Source organism: Zootoca vivipara, chromosome 12, assembly GCF_965207765.1.
Source record: "Zootoca vivipara chromosome 12, rZooViv2.hap1.1, whole genome shotgun sequence".
Taxonomy (NCBI): domain Eukaryota; kingdom Metazoa; phylum Chordata; class Lepidosauria; order Squamata; family Lacertidae; genus Zootoca; species Zootoca vivipara.
Genome location: NC_142595.1, coordinates 47,959,131 through 47,974,104, shown reverse-complemented (window position 1 = coordinate 47,974,104; position 14,974 = coordinate 47,959,131). Strand labels below are relative to the sequence as shown.

Here is a 14,974-nt window from a genome sequence, read left to right as displayed (position 1 = left end):
TCCTCCTCAGTCCTCCAAGTGGACTATCTAGGGATTGTTGTGACTTTACCTTCCCACCACAGCAGTACCTATTTATCTACTTGCACTTTGATGTGCTTTTGAACTGCTAGGTTGGCAGGAGCTGGGACCGAGCAATGAGAGCTCACCCTGTCACGGGGGTTCAAACCGCCGACCTTCCAATCGGCAAGCCCTAGGCTCAGTACGTAGACCAATAAACGGGGCAGAAAGGCAATACGCAGCCAAGTTCAGGTAATAAGTTTCAGGCTTGCCTGTATATTCCCCCTCTCTCAGAAACACTGCAGATTCCTCAAAAGATGGCCAGGATTTCCAGAAGCTAATTCCATTGCACCAGACTTCTAAAGCCCAGAATGGTAGCATTGCTCCCATGGGACGACATGAGTACTATTATTATTTATTAAATTTGTATACTGCCCTTCACCTGAAGCTCTTGGGATAGTTCACAACATGAAAATACAACAGAAAGCTGGTAATGGAAACAAAGCAATAACACACACCCAACACATTTCCAAGGCCATAGAATATTGATCAAAGGCCTGGGAGAAGAATGTTTTCGTCTGGGACCTAAATATATGTAATGAAGGAGCAAGGCACAAACACTGAGCCACCACAGAAAAAGGCCCGTCCTCGTGTTGCTGCCCTCCACACCTCTCATGGAGGCAGACAAAGAAGGGCCTCGGGTGCTGATCGCAGGGCCTGGGTCGCGGTCCTGAATCGCTTAAGACTTTATATGTCAAACACTGGCACTTTGAATTGGGCCCAGAAGCTACTTGGCAGCTAGTGCAATTGAGCCAGGATTGGTGCAATAGGCTCAAAATGGGCCCCTAATTCTGCACTAGCTGAAGTTTCTAAACCTGGTTATGAGAGCAGGGACAACAGGTTTAGGTTATCCCTGCCCGGATAGAGGCATAGCTGGGCTTCAGTCTTAAATCTGGATTGAGCTTCTGTTTGTTGGCTCTCATCCAGTCCATTACCAAGGCAAGGCAGCGGCCCAGCACATCGCTGCCTCACCTGCAGATGTAAAGTGGAGCTGGGTGTTGTCAGCATATTGTTGACAATGAAATTCCAAGCCCGTAATTCCACTCAGTGCTCCACAACAAGAGGAATAAAACTGAACCCTGAGGAGCCCCACACACCAGGGGCCAAAGACCACTCCCCAAGCTTTGCCCTCTAGAAATGAGCATCCGAGTAGGACCAGAATGACCCCAAGCGGTGCCACCCACCCCAAACTTGGTGGTATCGAAAGCCACTGAGAGGTCGAGAATTAACAGGGATGTTTCCCATCTCTCTCCCAACAGTCATCGTATAGGGCAGGTACGTCCAACAGGTAGATCATTGGACGTCTCTGATAGATCACTGGTATATCACTGGCTCCCCCCAAAGCAGCTGAACAACATTGGATTTTTCCCTGCACCCCAAAGAAACAGGGCTTTCTTCCTCCCCCCCCAAAAGCTCAACTTTGACCTGAACCCCCCAAAAGGGGATAGATCACCACGCTTTTAACTCTGTGAGTAGATCGCAGTCTCTTGGGAGTTGGCCACCCCAGACATAGGGCAATCAAAGCAGTTTCTGTGCCCAAACCCCGATTGGAATGGATCTAGAAAATCAGTTGTTATCCCAAGAGCTTCTGGATCTGGTCCACCACCACCTGCTCTAGAACCCTTCCCAAAGGGAGATTGGCAACTGCCCAGTAGTTACTTAACATTTCCCTCTTTTCAAAGGAGGCATTCACCTCCAGTTGTTTGGGTCAGGCAGGACAGCCACCTGAGCTCTGGCTCCTTGGCCCTTGTGGCTGATAAAAACTAACAGGGAAGAGACAACTGGCTGGGCCAGAGCGCTGGATTAATGCCTCCTTAGGAAAGGGCCCAGAGTACATGCGGCCTTGTCCACGGAGCCTTACTAAGCGAAACTCATCCAATGCGACAGGACTAGACTGTGTTCTGGAAAAGCCTTGAGATCCATCTGCCGTTAACAGCAGCCAAGGTTCCAGGGGATTAAAGCAGATTCATCTTCAAAATGCTTTGCAAACAAGTCAACAGTGAGCTTCCGTCTGTTCCACCACCTCCTTCAGGCCAGACAGGACCCAGAACAGTGGAGGCAGCAAAATATACCTTCTTTTCTGCCTTCACTGCCACCAAGGAGGCTCAATGTTTAGCCCTCACCAGTGTCCACTTGTTTTAGACCGCTTTTCCTCCACCGGCATCCGAGCAGTCTCCTAGCTTGTTTCCTCGCTCGAAGCGCCTGGTTTGCAAACTCAATTGCTTGCTCACTAAGGATTACCTGCCACAGTCCCACAGGAACAGACAATGGCCACATTGGTGCTCTGCGGCTAACTAAAAAAAGGGAATGCAGCTGCCACAGCTCATCCCTGACACTGCAGCCACTGTGTGTGTGTGTGTGTGTGTGTGTGTGTGTGTGTGTGTGTGTGTGTGTGTGTTTCCAATCTGGCTGAAGGCAACTTGATGCAGGTGATATTTCTATCAGCCAGAGAGGAGCTGCTTGCTTGCTAAGGAGCGGCAGAGGTCCTGAACTGTGCTCTTAAACAATTTCTAAAATCAACTTCCTGCTTTGAGGAAAGCAGTTAAAGTGCACAAGAAATTAAATTAAATTTTCCAAAAGGAAGAGGTTATGTGTCTTTATTCGTATGAGTGGAACCCGGGAGTCCTGGCTGCAAGATCACTCAGTACTCACCAGCCCCGCCCAAGGCCTGCCGGGAAACGGCAACAACTGGGGGAAAGGAAGACATAACATCTTACAAGGACAGGAAGAAACACCACAGAAAGATAGATTAACTGCCCCACACAGGAAGGAGGATATAGTTTGAGTACTTCACTTGCAGTTTTATAAATCATTTAATGGGCCAACATGAATACTGTAGAAGCTATTAATGCTGCATTTGTTGTATAAGGGATTATTATGATGACCAGAATGCAATGGAAATTGGTAAGGTTATGGAATGCAGAAATAAAGAAAATAACCAAATCATCAAATCTGGTGGACGCCACTTTATCTAAATTATATAATCCAATATTTGAATGATTGGCATTATAAATGATTGGTATTATAAATTGGAATTGTTATAATGAGGCTATTACTGGATTGTAATTGAAAACTAATTTAAAAAATCACTCAACACTCATCTTTCTTCCAAAAAACATCTTTATTTTTTATTAATTTTTTTTTTTGCCCTCATAACATTTTATTCTATTTCTCCCCCTTTCCTCTTCCCTGCCCCCCCTCCCAATCTGGATCTCCTCCCTCTTTCTCTCTTTTTTTATTTTAAAAAAACCATTCTCCCACATGGAAATATGGGCCTCAATTCCTCCCCACCCCCTCCATCCCCCCATCCCCTGCCCCCAAAAAGGGTGTCCTCTCCCCGGCCCCTGGTCTCTACAGCTTCAGGTTTCGGTGTCATTTCTTCAGGCTAAAAAATAGAGAAACCTGTAAAGATAAAGACACTCAAACAAGGCATATAACATACCCCCAGGGGGAGGTGGGAGGGAGAGGCAGCGACGCAGGGGCAAAGACAGGAAGAGCAAAAAGGGACACAGTCGCAGTTATGTATGGCTCTGAGTGAGGGGTGCCTATTTTTGCAGGAGCTTCCCCACCCGCCAGCCTGTTTTAAAATTAGCATTTCTCCATTGGGGAGTCTGGGGACAAGGATCAATGGGGTAAGGGAAAACCCCAAGGCAGGCTCCCCTGTCTGACGTAGACACACATACACATACACACACCTAGAAAGGGATGCCAAGAGAGACTTGTCTGCCCAAAGTGAGAAAGAGGGTGGAGGACGTCTCGAAACGGGCAGGATCGTCACCGCGGGAGGCAGGAACCCCAGGTCCCCCTCCCTGCCAATTCCTGAAGCAAAGGGGAAGGGAAGCAAATGAGATTTGGGGAGAACCAAGCACACAAGAGAGGGAGGGGGGACACAGGCATACCGAATGGGCAAAGGCTGCAGAAGGAAAGGTTGGGAAGATGAACAAAAACTACGAAACTCTCTCTCTCACACACACACACAAATAGTATCACAAAAGATTTCGGGGTGTCGGCAAACCCTCCCCCCACATCTGCCCCCTCCCCCAAATGTAGGGCAACAATTAAAAAAGGCATGAGAGGAAGAATGGCTCGGTTGTGCCCAACAATCTCTGCAGATGGAAGAGAAAAGGAAGAGGGGCTGGACGGGGTGGGGTGGGGGACGGGGCTCAAGTCAGCAATACCAGCAGGTGGAAATTTGACAACAGGATTTGACCCCCTGCCCCATGTTTACATCTTCCCCCCTCCCAATAAGTCAGCCCTCTTTCTCTGCACAGCATTAGAAACTTCCACCTCCCACCAACAGTATTTTTTTTTTCCGTCATGGTAACAATCTTCATTTTTTTTCTTTTTTTTTCCTCCTTCCTAAAACAACCACTTTTTTGTTTTTAGTAAGGGGAATACCATGAGGTCGCTCTGGCCCGGCCCCTGTGGAGAGAAGAAGGACACAGGTTAATGAAAGATAGATGAAAGGTTTGCTAAGTAACTCAAAACCCTAAAGACCTTGGAGTTGGGACAAGGCTCAGCTCCTTGAGAATGGCTTGCTTTTGGTCTGTGCGAGCCCAGGTTTTGAGTTCTTAAGTTTCTTTTCTGGCTTCCAAAGTTTCTGTCCTGACTAAAAACTTCTAAAGCCCGAGATTGAGAACCTGACCACCTAATGATAATAATAATAATAACCCAACCCAAAACTCTGGCTTTCCAAAGTTAACAAATCTGATTGAAGAACACTCAAAATACTGGCAATGTGACATTAAAACTGACCCAACTCCAATACTTGGAATTGCTTCCTCCTTCGAAGTCCCAAATCCAGCAGCATCTACAACTGGAAATGTCATTAAAATGCTGATTCAAGTTACAAAGTCGTTTTGTCTCAGCGCTGCTGCTTAAAAGAGCAGTCGTGGTTCCCAGCCCGTCACCTCTCACTTGGTGCTGCAGTCTACTTCCAGTCTGGGGGCATCAAGAGTCCTCCCACTCTAAGCCAATAGATCTCCCCTACTCCAGCCGCCACCCCACAGGAACCCCTGCAAGGCAGGAGTGTAGAAGCGCCTCCCCCCCAACCTTCCGCCACCGTCGTGCCAGACCTGTAAGCGCGCCCTCGGGGTGGCCTGCTGCTAAAGCCGCTGTAGAAACGGGCCCGAGAACTGCTGTAGCCGGATCCTCTCCCTCTGTACCGGGTCCGGGGGAAACCCCGGTCTGTGGTGCTGATCCCAGGGCGGTTGGTCCGTTTGGGAATCACCTTCAAAAGGACAAGATCCCCTTAGCCTCACGAGTAAGGGTAGGCACCACCCCAGAAACCACCCCCAGCCCATCCTTCTGCAACTTTTTATATATAATTTTCATTACATTTTCTTTTCAAAATATTCATTTAAACAACCTTAAATCAATGACTTCCCTTCTTCTCTTTCGGTGGTTCGTTTTGAATTCCATACATCCCTGCATATTCTAGATGAACTCAACCATTCAGTAATCCATTGTTACATCCATCAAACCTTATTTACACTGTTGAATTTAACTTAATGCTACCAGTGTTTTTAAACGAACACAATTTTCACCCATATATTCAGTAAACATTTCCTAGTCTTCTTTAAATGTGTATTCTTCTTGTTCTCTTATCCTATATCTTAAATCTGCAAGCTGTGTGTTTTCCATCAGTTAAAGCTGCCATTATTGGGCCACAGTAGTAGCATACATAAATATTTTTTTTTGATACCTGGGAATTTCCCTTTGAATTGTCCCCAACAAAAAAGACTGGTTTTTTTGGAAAGGTACTTTTAGGTTTAAAAGGTAAATGTTTCTAAGTCCCTTATGCAATTGTTTTTAAACTCTGCTTAAGGGTAAAGGTAGCCCTGACCATTAGGTCCAGTCGCAGATGACTCTGGGGTTGCGGCACTCATCCTGCTCTATAGGGCGAGGGAGCTGGCATTTGTCCGCAGACAGCTTCCGGGTCATGTGGCCAGCATGACTAAGCCGCTTCTGGCGAACCAGAGCAGTGCACGGAAACACCGTTTACCTTCCCGCCGGAGCAGTACCTATTTATCTACTTGCACTTGACGTGCTTTCAAACTGCTAGGTGGGCAGGAGCTGGGACCGAGCAATGGGAGCTCATCCCGTCGTGGAGATTCAAATCGCCGACCTTCCGTTTGGCAAGCCCTAGGCTCTGTGTTTTAGACCACAGCGCCACCCGTGTCGCCACCATGCTTACGTATCGCAATTGCGTTACATGTTTCCGTAGAAAGCAATTCATAGATGAAATAGTCAGCCCACAATTCCCAAGTTTTCTTTTCTTTTCTGTCTTTAACTGCTTTCTTGCATTTCATATATTGCATGTATACCCCACCTTTTCCCCGCAAGGAACTCAAGGTGGTATATAAAATCCCATCAACAGCCCTAAGAGGTAGGTTAGGCTGAGAGGCAGCCACTGGCCCCCAAGGACACCCAGAGAGGCCAACTGGAGGTTTGATCCCCAGCTTCCTGGTCCCAGGCAGACCCCCTAACCACTGTGACACACTAGCTTTCACCCTCCAAGTAAAATTTATATCCAGGGATGCGATTCTTTACAGAGTAACTTAAGTATTTCCCTGCTCAAAGGTACTTGCGAGCACAGATTTCAGCAGCAGAAAGGCAAGATAATAAAGGAAATGCAAGAATATCAGTGGTGTGAGTATCACTAGAGTTCTTCACACTGTCTATCATCCAGAAAAGATGTGCGAGATCCAAATCAAGTACCTCACAAATTTTGGTTATAATATACAGGCAGAACGGTGGGGACATATGTGGACGAAGCAGTTAGAATTTACATTGGGTTATATGATCTTATAGATAATTTTCATAAAATGATGCATCGCTGGTATTTAACTCCTGAGAAACTATTCAGAATGTATAAAGGTGCTTCAAATGTTTGCTGAAAATGCCAAGAACGTGAAGGGACATTCGATCATGCTTAGTGGACACGTAAAAAGGGTAAAAAATATTGGATACAAATATTGACCTTTAAAATATTGGATTTTAAAGGTTAATATTGAATTGAAGCCAGAACTCTTCTTTTTTAGGGTTAATGGTTAAAGTGTGGTGTTGATAACACAAAGGTTGCAGGATTGATCCATGCAGGAATATGTATGGGATTGTCGCTGCATATTCCTGCATTGCAAGTAGTTGGAATAGATGATCCTCAGGGTCCCTTCCTACTCTGAAATTCTATGATTCTATGATATACAACTGGAAAAGGGTTATGGACAATTATTCCAATGTACGATTATAGCGGCGAGATTGCTACATGCACAAATATGGAAAGATACAGCCTTACTCACTGTAGAAGAATGGCTGGTAATACTGTTGGACTCAGCTGAAGTGGCAAAGTTTACATGTTTAATCAGAGAAAAATAATTAAGGACATGTCTTAAGGATTAGAACTTTCTTATGGGCTTTTTGTGTGAAAGAGAAAATCAACTTGTAATAGCTGGATTTGAAAATTGAAAAAATACTGGTCTATAGAAGATAGAATGGTTGGATCTTAAGGAGTGAATACTATAGCTGCAGGCCAGAAGGCCAGAAGTGCTTTTTATTCTTGTCTTTCTCTAATCTTTTCTTTCTCTCTTTTCCTTCTTCTTGCCTTTTCTCTTTTATTCTCTCTTCTCTCTTTTCCTTCTTCTTGCCTTTTCTCCTTTCTGCCTTTGTTCTTTTTTAGACTAAGTAGCTGTTTATATTATTAAAAGTTACTTTGTAATGGGCATGAATTTTTGTGTAGTTCTGAATTAAGTGTCAGTAAAAATAAATAAATTCAAAAACAATTCCAGCAACTCAGAGCCTTCATCGCCCAGCCACCGCACTATACAAACTTCTCACCCACAAAATGACGTTTCAGAGGGGGAAAGGGCCTGGTCAAAGAGTGTACACACCTTAATCTGCCTTCCCCTGAACAGCGACTCATCTAACGCTAAAGATGTCCTCACCGACTCCTTGTCCGAGAATTCAATGTAGGCAAACCTGGGGAGAGAGAATGGGCAGGCTTAAAAGGCAATCACTCACCGCGAGGAAAAAACACACCCAGCTTCCCTCTCTCGTCACACGCACTCACCCCTTGGGATGGCCGGTGAACTTATCACAGAGGATGGTCACCCGGTTGACGGAGCCACAGCCGTGGAAGTGAGCCTCCAGCTCCTCTGCTGTCGCCCCATAATCCACCTGAAACCGAGGATAGAGAATGGTGAGGAAACCCAAGATACTTCTCTTGGCCTCCTGATTGAGCTGGGCTGCAGGGAACAGACTTACGTTGCCTACATATATGGACCTGGCATCTGCTTCCATCTTTTCTTCTAAAGACATGATGACTGGGCCAGCTGGGGAGAAAGAAACAGTGTAAGGCAGTGGTAAGATACTCGGAGATATAAGCTGGCCACCAATAAACGGACCAGATGGCTCGAAAATCGTATTTTTCAATACAACCTTTTGGTTCCTGAAATTCGTTCCGATAGTGCAGATAAAATATAACAGATAGAATTCTACAGGATGTGTTGCTAGTGTGTGAAAACAGTCAAGATCCAAGGATCCCCAGGCATGCACCTCCAGATGGTGGAAACTGCCCGGGCATCTTCACTTGGCCCCCAGTGGCCGATAGCCAGGTGCAAAATGCACCTGGCAAATTTCAAACCCTGGCGTAAAGCCGGAAAAATGCTGGAGGTGGAAGAATTGCCTCCAATGATTCTGGGGCCCGGGGAAAGGCACATGCTGATTGGCCAGCACTTCCTCCAGAAGTGGCTAGCCAAGTCTGCTGGAAAGCAACAAAATGAGGCGGGGAAAGGCCCAGCACCTGGGCAAAACAATCTTGACACTGTTTCTGACTGCGACACCACCAGCCTCACAAACCCTCTGCATGGAATTCTCTCTCCAGGTAAGTACAACACGGCACCTTTCTTTTAGCATCTGAAAGTTGGTTTGAACAATTTTAACTAGGAACAAAGGAAGCCACCTTTGTGGCAGCAATTCTCCAGGATTTCGGGGGGGGGGGGCATTGCCAGGTCTACCTGGGGATGCCAGAGGTTAAATCAGAGACTTCCTGGATATAAAGCAAAATTTGGTGCCCTCCAGATTTTGCTGGACTACAACTCCCAATCAGCACCAGCCTGTATTTGACTGATTGAAGCGTCTTGCAAAGGGGGTGGGTGGGAAAGAGGAAGAAGCCAGCTCAAAATCCTTAGCCAAACAATGTTGATGTTGTAAGAGCTGAAACACCTCTTCACTCATCTGCAAAATGGCTCTCATCTACACAAGCACATCTTACTTTGGCACAAGACACCTGGCAAAACAAGTCTCCAGACTTGAGGCACAGCTACATTTTAATTTTTTAAGATTTATTTAACAACTTCTATCCTGCCCTTCTAGAAAACTATATTCAAAAGCGACTAGCTACACATCTGATACAGCAAAACAATCCAGCCTTAATCAGGCCATCTCCGCAAAGCTGTTTGCTAAAATAATGTCATTGCAGAGTCGGCACATTCACACCCTTACCTGAGTCTCACTTGCACACATCCATTTGTGATGGAGAATCAGAGGTTTGGAGGTGCTTTAAGCAACTTCCTTTCTCTACCCCAGGTGTTCTGCATTTGTAAGAACTTGACTGTTAAGTGTGGTGGCAGCGCCTACACTTTGGAACTCCCTGCCTTTTGAGATCCAGCAGGTACCTGTTAGACACACCTACTCAGATGCTTAGAAAGTTCAAGTATTTTTAATGTTTATGTTTTAAAGTAGGGTTGTAAATATATTTTATGAAACAAATAAATCATTCATCCCACTTCAGTGCCACAAGACTCGCACAGAATTTGGAACCCCACAGCCGATAAATGAATGGGGTAAATGCGTATCATCTAAAACACACTCCCATGTCCTCTGCTGACAAGGGAAAAATGAATTTCCTGAAGTGAATTTTAAAGGCATCAAGGTAACCTTCCATTTATCCTAATTGTTGAGGAGAGTAGCTTGCTTTGTCCCGTTCTGCACCGGAATAGTTCTAGCTCTATGCTGCTTTTATCTTGTTTTAAAACAAGTAGACACAATAAAGTTACGTACATGTCTGGCTTGCTTAACCAAAATAAGTCTTTAGCAGCTGTTGAAAACAGTGCAATGAAAGTGCCTCATATTGATAGGTAATTTCTTGTACTTCAGTAATGCTGCTGCTTGTAAAATGTTTTAATTCTAGCCTCTGGTTAGCTAATGTATACCAGAGCCCAAACTGGGATTTTTACAAATCCCTGTAAAGGCAATGCCAAGTAAGAAGATTGGAAGAAATTCAAAGTGTATTTAAGAAATAATTGTAATACTGGAAATGTTTAATATAAGATTTGGAAGTACATGGAGGTTGTAGGGGAGGATTTGTAGAGATATTATAGTATATTAAGATTTAGATATAAGTGTGAAATAAGATATGAAATGTTTGTTAAGGAATTAATAAAAGGATTGAATTATAATTTGCTAAGGTAAAAATAAGATGGTTGAAGTATGATTGAGAAATTACTAAGGATGATATATAATGAAACACAATTAGGAGGGACATGAGGAAGTCAAAAATGTTAGGATAAATGTGGTTTCTTTTGCTTTTTGTATTTTGTTTGGTATTTTCTATTTTTGTGTTTTATGTGTTAAAATCAATAAATATATTTTTAAAAAAGACAATGCCAAGGAAATTAAACCTTTTTTTTGTTTTTTGTCTTCGTGCCATATCCTGCCTTGCTATATTTTCCCATGGAAGAGAGGTTTACAAATATTTTAAAAACAATCAATCCATGAATCCGATCTCTCAGAACAACTCCAACACCCAGAAAAGCCATTTAGCCTATTCCACATCAATGCCCTTTCTGCAGGTAGAGCAACTCAAGATGTGCATAAACCCTTCTACCTGAGCTAGATGGACCATGGGTGCCACTCAGGATAAAGCATCTTCCTTTGTTCCAATGTAATTTCCCCATGTCCTTTTAAACAATAGCCTAAGAGGGATGACATCAATTTGATCTGGCCAACACAGAATTCAAGAGCCTCAAGGTGTCAGTAATAACATATCGTTCGCGTACTTAAGACACCTGTATAGATGTTTCTTACCCATTACACAATTCCAAACTTCTCACCACCACCCGTATCTGAATACTTGCCACCTTTTGCAGGAGGGGAGGGGAGGGGAGGGGAGGGAAGACGAGGAGTGAGCACAAATTAATTATAAGAGACTTACCGTTGCCAGGCGGGGGGCTCATATTCATTTGTTTCTCAACTTCGTTCTGCAGCTCTTTTAGCTTCTCTGCTTCCTCCTCCATCTCTCGCACTCGAGCTTTAATGGCTTCCAACTCCTGAGAGTGGGAAGAATGGGCAAGGAAAAGTGGGGAGCAAATTAAGAAACATTGCAGTAGTTCTTAAGAGCTCAAACCAACCAAGACTCCCTTCTCTTCTTCCACTTCTTTAATGGCACTGATTACTGGTACTTTTCAAGGTTGCTGCTGTAAGACATTTTACAATTATCTACCCCCAACCACTTGTTTATGCCAAGACAGCTCCGCCGGCATTTGCTTCGTCTGATCTCTCCCTGAGAGATCTGTCTTTCCCACGGTTTTAGCTATTTTCCCACTCTACCTCTGCTCTTTCCAATCTTACTGTCACCACCCACTACGCAGGGCCTTAGCTCTGCCCACTTTTTTTGCTTCTACAAATCAGTGTCAAAGCTATAATCTGCATCCAATTGCCAAACGGCAACCCCAGACTCCATTTTTACACTATAATGAACTTCTCATCTGCCCAAGTCAGCAGGTCCAAATTAAAACTGCTTCTGCACTATCACTGAGCATCACATATTAATATTCTGAATGTACTCTCCAATCACCTTCCAGTACGTTTTTTGCCCACCATCCCCCATTAGAGAAGAATCTCCTCCCTGAAGCCACGCTCTCTCCTTATGAAGCAGTGAGCCAGGACCTGAGAGACCCGGGTTTGAATCCCCCACTCACTGCATGACCTTGGGTCCACTCACTGCCTCTCAGCATAATCCTACCTCGTGGGGTTGTTGTGGTAACTACAGTGGCGCCTCTGGTTAAGAACCTAATTCATTCTGGAGGTCTGTTCTTAACCAGAAACTGTTCTTAACCTGACCTGAGGTACCACTTTAGCTAATGGGGCCTCCGCTGCCGCCGTGCAATTTCTGTTCTCATCCTGAAGCAAAGTTCTTAACCTGAGGTACTACTTCTGGGTTAGCGGAGTCTGTAACCTGAAGTGTCTGTAACCCGAAGCACCACTGTACTGTATAGGGGGTATTTGGGGGGGGGGGGAAACCACATACACCCTCAAGTTTCTTGGAGGAAAAGGTGGGATATAAACGCAACAAATAAGCAGCCACGTGTGGCATGTATGCAATTTCTGAAAAATCATATCTTTCCAACTGTTTCCAGTATATATAAAGTAAGAGACTTAATCTCATGGTTGTGGGTCTGAGCCCCACATTACGCTAAGGATTCCTGCATTCGAGGGGATTGGACTAGATCAGTGTTTCCCAACCTTGTGCCTCCAGCTGTTTTCGGACTACACTTCCCATCATTCCTGACCACTGGTGTTGCTAGCTAGGGATGATAGTTGTAGCCCCAAAACATCTGGAGGCACAAGGTTGGGAAACACTGGACTAGATGACCTTGCAGTCCTTTTGAACACCACAATTCTATTATTCAACACACATTATCTCCTCATCCACCACCCCTCTCTTTCTCTTAAGCCAGTGCAATGCAATGGTTAGACTAAGGTCGAACTATGTGAACTGGGAGACAAGGGTTCGAATTCCCACTCAGCCACGAAGCTCACTGGGAGACCTCCGGCTAGCCAACACCTCTCAAGCCTATCCTACCACACAGGTTGGTTGCGATGATCAAATGGGGTGGGGAGAGCCACGTGCGCCACCTTGAACTCCTTGGGGAAAGGCTGACTATAAATGCAGCAAATAAATAAGCCAGGCCTCACAACACTCCTGCGAGGTAGGCTACGCTGAAAGAGAGGGGTGGGGGTTACAAAGATCACGCGGGAAAGCAATTCAAGCCTCGGGCTTCACCGGGCCCTTTCCCCTCTCCTCGGCGTACCCAGGGGCCACTCACCGGGTCTTCGATGGCGGAGTCTCCGGGGTCGCTCTCTCCCAGGCCGGCCTCCTCCTCCAGCTCTTCGGAGTGAGGGTGGTGGTGGGGCCCCCCCACTCCCGCCTGGCCGGCCCTGGAGGGCGCGTGGGAGGAGGAGGAGGAGGAGGAAAGGGCGCCCCGGGGGCCGGAGCCTCGGATCCCGCCGCCGCCCGCGGCTCCTCCGCCCGTCGCGGCCTCGAGGAGCAGCCCCTCCTCCTCCTCTTCCTCCAACTCGCGGAGCCCCCCGCCCTGCTCCCCCTCGGGGCCGCTCCCCCCGAGCCCGTTCCCGTACTGGGAGGAAGGAGGGGCCCCGACCAGCCCCCCGCCGGGCTCCCCTTCGCCCCCCAAGGCCGCCGCGGCCCCTCGCCCGCCGCCGACGCTGCTCGTGCCCCGCACGGACGCCATAGACCCCGCCGCAGCCGCCTGCCGCACTAGCCGCCCGCCGTCGCGCTCTGATTGGCCGCCCGCCCGCGGCTTCGCTCATTGGCTCCCCACGAGGCCCGGCGCCCTCTTGCCATTGGTCCGCGGGGCAGCCCGCGGTCTCGCGAACTCAGGCTCTGCAGGCATTGGCTCGGGACAGCCGCCGCTCGTAAGGTTTCGATCGGCGATTGGATCGGAGTTGGGCAAGGGTTGGTGGGTTTTTTTGCACCCCCTCCCTTTTGCAATTTGGAATAGTGATTGGTCCGGGAACGTCTTGCGCCCGCCTTAGCGGCGTTTCTGTATGATTGGGTGGCTTCGCGAAGTTTCCCGCCCGCCCGATTTGCCTCCGTCGTGAAGTTGAATTGGAGAGCAAGCACGCCAATCAAAACGTACTGGAAAATGATTTGTCAGGGCGCTGAAGGACCAAATCGGAGTGTTCTCATTGGGGCAGACAAACTATCATAGTCTGCCTTCTCCGCTACTAACTCGATGCGTCAATCAATCGGACCGTGGTACATTATTGGTTAGCAACAGTGAAATAACGATTGCTTTTTCATTTTTGACCCGCCTCACGTGATTATTGGGTGAGATGCCTGTCAATTACATACATTCGTATTTTCATTGGGTCTGAAACCTTTGGATGGAGTTGTGCCAATCATATCGAGAATAGCTCTCCTATTGGCCAAGCAGAGATTCTTCATGTTCTACTGTAAGTGGTAGAACGCCGCTTTGGTTCCGGGCCCTTTTCTCTAATCGCGTTTGAAGCGGCAGTTTTTCATTGGCTAATGTCCCCAACGTCTCTGTAGCTACGGTACTGGAAAAGCCGTTTAACGGCCTTCCGTGCCTCCTACAAGCCTTCCCAGGGGGGCCCTACGTTATATATACAATGTTATTGAAATTGAAATATGTTATCCATAGTAGCAGTAATATGAAAACATACAATCAAATGTACGATAAAACAGTTTTAAATAAACAGAAATTCATTTCACTATCGAGAAGTAGAATATACAATAAAACTTTAAATTAAAAACCAGGGAAAACTTTCTTCAAAACTTGGAACTAATGAAGCCTGTTGTATTTCTCTCAGAAAGGAATTGCAGGAGATGGGGCCGCCACTGAAAAGGCCCTGTTTCCCATGGCTGCTGCAGTCGGACTGTTATTTCCTTCAAAATACTCGTTTTACATCCTTAAATGACTTCCATTCTTCTCTTTCCATGGTTCATTTTACATATCATAAATCCCTGCATATTTTACAAAAACTATACCATTCAGTATTCCATTATTGAATCCGTCACAACTTATTTACACTGTTGAATTTATCTTAATGCTGTCAGCGTTTTCAGATCTTTATATTTGCCGTTTGATGCCACAGG

The 14,974-nt window shown here is 46.2% G+C and overlaps 1 protein-coding gene across 1 annotated transcript; it reads right to left on the bottom strand.

Moving 5' to 3' along the window:
• Nucleotides 1–3,159: 3,159 nt before the first annotated feature.
• On the bottom strand, nt 3,160–14,582 carry PABPN1 (poly(A) binding protein nuclear 1). The gene is made up of 7 exons (XM_035135613.3): nt 13,164–14,582; nt 11,270–11,384; nt 8,320–8,387; nt 8,126–8,232; nt 7,947–8,034; nt 5,133–5,287; nt 3,160–4,479 (listed from the first exon to the last, which is right to left on the bottom strand). Exons 1-7 carry the CDS (start codon nt 13,584–13,586, stop codon nt 4,440–4,442), a joined length of 996 nt encoding a protein of 331 aa, XP_034991504.2. The 5' UTR covers nt 13,587–14,582; the 3' UTR covers nt 3,160–4,439.
• Between the last annotated feature and the right edge of the window lie 392 nt (nt 14,583–14,974).